The following is a 9,278-nucleotide window of genomic DNA, read 5'->3' as shown; positions in this document are numbered from 1 at the left end:
GTATGGTCTTTCAGGTATCAAATATAACAATTCAATTTGAGTGAGTAATTAATAATAAAAATAAATAACCAAGATATTAAGAGAAAAATACTATAGCCGTGATATGATGACTTATAATTACAACCGTTTAAATGCCAATTATAACAACTAAATTTGAGTGACTAATTAAAATATTTGTTTTAAAAAAATCGTGTTCATCTATCATACAGAACTGCCACACATACTTGACACGCATAAAAAAATCCAGACGGACAGCAATTGGTACTTCGTCACCTGTTTCGTATGTACCAACAAAGTTCATTTGCAAAAGATTTCCACAACAAAGTTCGTGTGTGAAGACCATGACAACAACGATCCAAAGTACATGTAAGAAACATTTCGCATTACACATTACAACATTTACTCTAAACTTAGTCAACAATAGCTTTACAATCGACACATACAAGTTCTAATATGAACAAGTATTTGTGTCAATGCCACACTCACCAATGGCACCACATAAATATAGGCAATGCTTTTTGACAAAGCAATGAACAAACTCATAAGTAACAATTGTCATGACATGATTATAGCGAAAGAAACAAAAGATGCAGTGGAAAGACTATAGTTTTGGTAGGACCTACACGTTTAGAAGAAGAAATCATAATGTTTTGTAAATGTCCTTGAATTTACGGTGTAAACCCAAAAAAACCCTACTAGATGATAAAGGGCAGGTTGGGTATTATGAAGCAGATATAGGCATATCTGACACCACAAATGTAGTTTGTTAACAACAGTATGTAACACATATTAGATTAACTGCTATCGACATTATCTAGGATGCCACTAAATTAGATCTATGTAGGCTTTGCGTTTGTCGTCATTTTCAATACAACATACAAAGACCCTGTTGGCAATCTAACCACGCCGCATCGCGGCGGGTGAGCCCCCTAGTTTTTATTATTATTGTATATTTACCAAAACAACCCCTCCACATCTCACTATTTACAAACTACCCCAAGGCCATTTATAAATAGAACCTACTTCTCATTCGTCACACTCTCAACTGTAACCACCGCAGCCGCCCCCCTCCCTTTTCCGGCCACCACGTCCACGGGAAGAAGAAGAAAGAGGATGGAGCTGGTGAGGCGATCAGTGTACGGGTTAAATTTGGTTCATGTTACGTTGAGCTGCTTCTCTTGTTCTATCGGGCTCGACTCGAGTCGATCACTATATTCCCTTCTCGAGCCGAGTGCAGGTCTCAATCGAGTCGCCTACGAAATTCCAGTCGAGTTCATATGTTTGGCTCGAGTTTTCATTCCAGTCGAACCCAAATGGGTCGAGTTTCTTAGATCCAATCGACCTGGCAATCGAGCTGCGTCACTTTCATTCCACTCGAGTGGAAGATTATGGCCGAGTCCCGTGATTTTCTGTTGACTCATCTTCGTGTCAATTGGTTCAGTCCGAGCCCTCCTCTCTATTCGATTCGACTCGAGTCCATCCTTCAACTACTCGACTCGAATTCTGTTCGAGTCTCCTCATTCCAGTCGATCCCAAAATTGTGAGTAGATTAATTAACCCGAGCCGAGCCGAGCCGAGCCGAGCCGAGCCGATCCAATCATTCGAGCCGTTTCCCCTTACTCAGTTTAGACTCGAGTCGTCACAACCTTAACCGGTCCATTTTGGACATAACCCTTGGTCCGATTGGGTTCAACCCAAGACCATTTGGACCCCATCACTTATGAACCGAACTCATTTATATTTACGTCGTATCGTTTAATCCAAATTCCAACTTAATAGCTCTTTAAATTTTGTCAAATCTTTAGACCGAATATCAACTCATTTACTTGGTTCGATTAGAGTTTATTTATGTCGGTTTCATCGGTTCATTACGTTTTGTTTTAAGACTTTCAAGATCCATTTATTTTATTTTATTATCACGTCTTAAAAAATAAAAATAAGACGAAAATGAATATAATGACCGATTCCTAACATAATACATACCTTAAAAGTTTAGTGTAGATTAGATCTTGATTACTTGAAATTTCTTAAACGAAGCTTCTAAGAATCTTGGATGGATGAAAGGATGGAAATGTGTGTACAGAGGGTGAGTATGTGTGTGTGTGTATGAGGTTTGATGATGATGGAATGATGAGAAGATGATTAAATTAGGGTTTTAAGTTTTCTTAAATAGGCTAAGTCCAAGGCTTTAGGACCGTAATCCTTTTGAAGCCCATAATAGCCCAGCACTTATCCTTTCACCCTATCTCAATTTAGTAACTTTAAATAACAACACACGATAATTTAAATAGAGCTCGTCTTATTTACAAATTCGTAAAACGCAGATGTTACAAGTCTTCTCTCCTTAAAAAGGTTTCGTCCCCGAAACCTATCTATTACACAAACAAGTGCAGATAGAACTTACGCATTTCCTCCTCCGCTTCCCACGTCAAATCCCTTGCGATATTTCCAAATCACCTTTACTAACGGAATGACCTTGTGACGAAGTTGCTTGTCCTTTCGGTCAACGATTTCATCTAGCTGCTCGATGTAATTTAATCGCTCATCTACCTTTATGTTCATTAACGGCACGTGAGAAGTGTCGTCGACGAGACTTTTCCTTAAGTGAGAAACATGAAAGGTAGAGTAAATCCCTTCCAATTCCGTTGGAAGATCAAGCTTATACGCCACCTCTCCTACACGAGCTATGACTTTAAACGGTCCAATACACCTTGGACTCAACTCCCCTCTCTTTCTAAAACGAATAATATCTTTCCACAGCGAGACCTTAAGCATCGAGTTGTCGCCAACGTTAAACTCGATTGGTCGTCGTCGTCTGTCGGTATAATACACACATTCGCTAATGTTTCTGATGAGATTGTCTCTTGTATAGGCAGAAAGTGAGCACTCTTAGTTAATCGGTCCACAGTCACCCAGATGGTATCATTGTTTTTAGCTGTACGCGGTAGCTTAGTTATAAAATCCATGGTGATGTGTTCCCGTTTCCACGTCGAATCCTCCTAAGGTCATTACAAAAAGAGTAACAGGGAACTCACGTCCCTCTAATGCTACATTACCGTGCTTAACTATTCTCATTATCCTAACAGAGGTATCACTAGCAGTTTCTACCATAAAGGTCTCAACTACACAACAACGTTTTATTTTAGCTAACCTACAGAATGTTACATCTATGAAACTTTTATTAGCACCTGAATCAAATAGAACAGAAGCAAAAATACCGTTTACTAGAAATGTACCTATCACAACATCGGAGATCTGCTTGGCCTTGACTTTTCAGCATCTCTCTTTCCACTACCCACAACTTCACCGTCATTACACCTCTAGCAAAATGGTCCGTCTTCCCACACTTATAACACGCGGGTTTAGCAGTACAATCTGGAGCATAATGTCCCATTTTCCCACACCGGTAGCAAGCATTCGATCCCATCCTACACTCTGCTTTGATACCATCCGTAACAGCCTAGCTACCGCCGCACCATAATATTGTCCGCTTTGGCGGTGACGTACCACCATCGCTTCACGGATTTGCTTTTGGTTACCCAGGTGGAGACTTCCCAGGAGGTCACCTATCCTGCTACTACTCCCACCTGAGCACGCTTAACTGTGGAGTTCTCCTCTCATCCACTACCATTAAGCACCCAAAACGCGTTATGATGGGGAAGATATCCACCACCTTATAAAGAAGGCTTAGTTTTCCTCTTCAACCGATGTGGGATGTCACAAGTGTAATGCCAATTAGTTTTAACAAAAAAAATAATTAGGGGGGGGGGGGGGGATGGTTAGTACGGGAAGGGTGGGTGGGTTGTGGTGTGATTTAACTACCCTTCCATAATTGGAAGGATTTCTAAATTCCACCAACGCTTCCAATTTCATCTCTTGTCAAACCAAACACGCCATGTCGCGGGATTTAAGTTCCAATTTGTTTGAATTTTGTGAAACGAGTGTGTCCTAAATATTTTAATAACGCCAATGAGATTTAGCTCAACTTGCATTAGAGTGAAGTAAAGATTTAGGCCGGAAACAACAAGTTCTTAAGTTCGAATCTAATCCTAACCAAGTTTATCGCATTGGGCCTTTGTGCGGCAAGTTTTCCCCAGAAAATAAGGTGCCTAGCTTACGTAGCACTATCCACGATCAGAGGCTATGGGATCACCTTTTGCCAGTTGGTTACACCGAGCAGTGGTAAGAGGGTGCACAATTCAGTTCGGTTAATTGGTTTGGTTTATTCGTTTAGTTTTTTTGGTTTTCGGTCCAATTCTGTTCGGTTAATTTTGATAAATAACCAGAATCAAACATAGGCTAAACTTTTACATAAAATACATTAATTGAAAATATAAATACATGAAATTAATGTATAAATATTTGGGCTGGAAACAACAAGTTCTTGAGTTTGAATATCATCCCAACCAGGTTTATCGCAGTGGGCCTTTGTGCGGCGAGTTTTCCAAGGATATAAAGATGCCTAGCTTACGCAACACTATCCGCGATCATGAGAAATGGGGTGGCCTTATGCTATTTGGTTACACCGGACAGCGGTAAGAAGGTACACGATTCAGTTCGGTTAATTGGTATGGTTTATCCGTTTAGTTTTTCGGTTTTCGGTCCAATTCGATTATAGATTAATAACCAGAATCAAACATAGGCTAAAATTTTTAAATAAAATACATGAATTGAAAATATAAATACATGAAATTGATGTATAAATATGTTAGGAAAGCAATGGTCTAAAATTTAGTTAATGTTAATGTTTTGATAATGATTTACTTAAGAAAACGTGACATAAAATAGTATTAGTTCATCATTGATGCTGTATGTCACATCCATGCCCCTTAACACTTGATTGATCATCATTAGTCACAAGTATGCAACACAAGACTTAATCCAGACTACAAACATCCGATATCAAAGATTGATATACCAACATGAAGATGTTGATCTGTTTGATGTATCATGTAATTGCAATGTTATCCTACAAAGAATCAATCGTTTTCTCAATTACGTCTCAACAGATCTCAATGTATTACAATTGCGACTAGATCCTGCATTATAGCGTTTTTACAATATTGATTTAAACTTTCATAGGGTTAAATGCAATTTAGGCACATAAATCTTATTGTCGTCTATATAAGATCTCTTATTTCTGTTGTAACTAGTACCTATAAACCTCGAGATCTCATCTTTCGCCACGACAATTCCCATCTGTTCGATCTTCTTTTCATAAAAATCAAAGTGAGCGGTCATCAAAAATCACTACCAACGGTCCCACATTTCAACTATTTTTGTCTCAATGGTCCTCCGTTAAAAAACACTTAACGCCGTTACATTTTTTTTTGAGTTTCAAATCGATGTTTTAGGATTTTTTTTATTAGAAGAATGATACGAGTCAACTTCTGTAAAACTTATCTTGAAATGATGTGTCAAATGGATTGATTTTTGTTAATTGGAAATTCAAACACCCGAATTGAAACACTGTTTCGTCATTTGTATCACCGTTTTGAGATAAGTTTTACATCAGTTGACTCATATCCTTTTTCCGATCAAAAGCCCTAAAACATCGGTTTGAAACTCGGAAAAAAATGTAATGGCGTTAAGTGTTTTTCAATGGAGGACCATTAAGGTAAAAATAGTTGAAAGGTTGGACCGTTGGTAGTAATTTTTTAAGTTGGGATTATTATCGGTCAATACACAAAAGGTGGGATTATTTATTTTCAGTTTTTCTTAATTTTAACACTAAAATGTTTTTCTTTAATAACTTTTAATAAATAAGTTTAAAAAAATCTAAAAACACAGTCTTGTTTTGTTTAGTTTTTTTGAGAACACACCGGTATAAATGTTATTAAAAAACGTAAAATTGCAAAAAAATATATTTTTATAATAAAATAAATATTAATCATTACTGATTTACATTATTCGACACTTGTCAACTCCATATTGGTTTATAAGATTTTTCGAACAAAATTTATTATCTAATCCATTTAACATTATATGATTATCTAATTCATTATCTGCAATTGTCAACTTCATATTGTTTCATAAGATTTTTTGGATAAAACTTAATATCTAAACAATCTAACATTATGTGATTATACAATTCAACTTTATATATATATATATATATATATATATATATATATATATATATATATATATGATATCATATCACTTTTATATCCATCTGTAATTTCTTTTCATTCGTATTGTCTACTATGAATCCTTCAAATACAAAAATTAATTTTAGTTTCGGAGAGTTTGAAGATTATCCAATACTCAGTACTATCAAAACTCTACCTATTTTTCAAACCCAAGTCAAGATTTTGTCACTAAAAGTCTTGAAACCGCACAAAATTCTGCAAATCAATCAAAGGGAGGCACTAAATGGGATGCTGCTGAAGATGTCGCTTTAATGTCGGCATGGTGTATGGTTAGTGGAAATAGCATTACCAGCAAAACCAAAAGAATTCAATGTTGTGGGCACGAGTAAATCAATTGTACGATGAAGCTCAAGCAGAAAATCCAGAAAAATTTAATATAGGTCAAATGAAAGGTCATTACCATCGACTTAACGAAACTGTCACCAAGTGGGTTGCTGCGTACGGTGAAGCATATCGCCAAAAAAAGTGGAATGAGCCAGAAAATATCGAAAGTATTTATGAGCAAGGTAAGAACAAGTTTAATGACTATGTTGTTTGGAATTAAGTTATGAGTAAGAACCTAAGGTGGGAGCTACAGAAACACCTTTCCACAAGACGTTCTCACCCTGAATGTGAAGTGGGTAATGAAGAGAGTGATGGTAGCACAAAAAGATCAAGGACTACCGAAGAAGGGGACTATAGCGATAATTCCAACCTAGACACGCTAAATAGAGGTACTTCAACAATTCAGCGTCCAATTGGTAGAGATGCGGCTAAAAGTAAAAGAAAAGGAAAAGGTAAGGTTTCTAATGAAGTGGTTGAAGTACTTAATGCAATGACGCTTACTAGAAGAAGTGAACTTGAACTTATGAACAAAATACTCGAGTTTGAGAAACAAAGGGAGCAAAAATGGAAGAAATGAAATAGGAGAGAACAAAAATTAGAAGAATAGAAGGATGAAAGGAAGCGAGAGAAAATGCAAAGTGAACGTTTGACCGCATTGTTACAAAAATCGTTCTTGTCGCATGAAGAAGAAAACCTGAAACACCATCTAATTTTGAAGTTTCAAGGGCCGAACTAACTAAATTCAGTTTAGTATGTGTTTTATTTTCAATATGTTGTAGTTTAGTGTGTGTTTTACTTTCATTATGTTGAAGTCTAGTGTGTGTAAGATATTTTATTATGCCACTTTGTATTTATGTATGTGTACTTTGTTTGTTTGTAATGAATTTATAATACGTTCCCAACATTATCTTCTTTCCCATGTGTCAATTTTTTATTGGGCGCTTGGATTTTATTTGGATAATACGATTTTACATTAGCTACCGGAAATCCAGCATAATCTTAGTTCCCACGTGCCAACTTATTACTGGATGCTTCTATCTTATTTAGATAATATGATTTAACATTATCTATCGGAAATCTAGGATAATCTTCTCACATGTCAACTTTCTACTGGATGTCTGGATTTTATTTAGATAAAACTATTTAACGTTACCTGCATTATTTTTCTTGTATAAATAAGAGCATAACATTTGTATATTTTATCCAACACTAACTTTGAAAAATGTTTCAGAATGAAAACAAATCAGCAAGTCCCAGTTAATCAAACTTAAATGATTTTGATGAATGGAAAGCTAGGGTTGCTGAGCAAAATCGACAACTTGATCATCTAATTTGTGAAATATTTGTAAGCATGCCAAATATGATCATAGGAGATCATCCTCATAGAGCTAGAAGAAGGCACAATGACTGTGAATGCGAGCAAGGTGAGGCACGTTTGATGAAAGATTACTTTGTGGACAACCCAACATACGATCAAGACATATTTCAACGTAGATTTCGAATGCGAAAACCATTATTCCTCTGTATAGTGGATGAGGTTACAGCGAGTGATATCTATTTTCAACAAAGACGTGATGCTACCGGAAGAAAATTCCTTTTATCATTGTAGAAATGTACCAGAGCTATACGGGCGTTGGCGTACGGAATATCAGCCGATGCACAAGATGAATATTTGAGAATGAGTGATCCTGTAACAAGGAATTCTGTTATAAAGTTCGCAGAAGGTGTCGTTTCATGTTTTAGTCAAGAGTACCTTAGAAGACCTTGAAGAAGATTTAAGAAGATTACTCCATGTCAGGGCAAAACGTGGATTTCTAGGTATGATAGGCAGCATTGACTGCATGCACTGGGAGTGGAAAAATTGCCCCACCGCTTGGGCTGGCCAATATGCAGGTAGAAGCGGTAAACCAACAATCATTTTGGAAGGCGTTGCATCATGAGTTATGGATATGGAACGCATTCTTTGGAACACCAGGTACGTGCAATGACATTAATGTCCTCCACAGATCTCCTCTTTTTGATGATGTGTTGACCGGCCGAGCACCAAATGTGAGCTATGTCTTGAATGATCGGGAATACAACATGGCGTACTATCTTATTGATGCCATATATCCTTCATGGGCTTCCTTTGTTAAGTAAATAACTTCTCCACATTTGCGGAAACACAAGTTGTCCGCTCAACATCAAGAAGCTGCTCGAAAAGATGTTGAATGCGCCTTTAGGGTTCTACAAGCTCGTTTTGTAGTTTTATGACACCCATGTCATGTGTGGGACAAGGATATGATGGGGAAACTTATGATTGCATGTATTATTATGCGTAATATGATATTTGAGGATGAACGAGACACATACCTTAACTATTATGACCCATCTGAATTTCTAAATGATAAACCTCTTAACCGGCAATGAAGAAGCTCAAGTGAACATGATGAACAACCTTTTCAATACTCTACGCAACTAATTGGAAGCTTATCCAATTATATGACCAATAGGGAACAGCTTCGCAATAGAGAAGCTCGCATCACTTTAAAAAACGATTTGATTGAGCATATTTGGCAAAATTTTGGCGATGATGAATAATTATGTAGTTTTTATCATTTCTAAGTGTAATTTTATATTTAATGCTATGATTGTAATTTTGTTATCTACTTTATTAAGTGCTTTTCATCATCATCATCATCGTACTCAGTATATCCCACCAATAGCAATGCTATGGTAGGGTCTGAGGAGGGTAAGATGTAGACAGCCTTACCTCTATCCCATAGGGATAGAGAGACTGCTTCCGGTGAGACCCCCGGCTCG

At 36.9% G+C, this 9,278-nt stretch overlaps 1 protein-coding gene across 1 annotated transcript; it reads left to right on the top strand.

Annotated features, from left to right (window-relative positions):
• The first annotated feature begins 7,827 nt into the window (after positions 1-7,827).
• Positions 7,828-8,244, top strand: LOC143567290 (uncharacterized). The gene is made up of 2 exons (XM_077053748.1): positions 7,828-8,013; positions 8,086-8,244. The coding sequence occupies exons 1-2, from the start codon at positions 7,828-7,830 to the stop codon at positions 8,242-8,244; spliced, it is 345 nt and encodes a 114-aa protein (XP_076909863.1).
• The last annotated feature ends 1,034 nt before the right edge of the window (positions 8,245-9,278 follow it).

This window comes from Bidens hawaiensis, unplaced genomic scaffold (assembly GCF_021521415.1).
Source record: "Bidens hawaiensis isolate Kalapana, Puna unplaced genomic scaffold, B.hawaiensis_p1.1 tig00023305_1, whole genome shotgun sequence".
Lineage (NCBI taxonomy): Eukaryota > Viridiplantae > Streptophyta > Magnoliopsida > Asterales > Asteraceae > Bidens > Bidens hawaiensis.
Note: the sequence above shows the minus strand (reverse complement) of the source record. Positions and strands in the feature narration are given on the sequence as shown.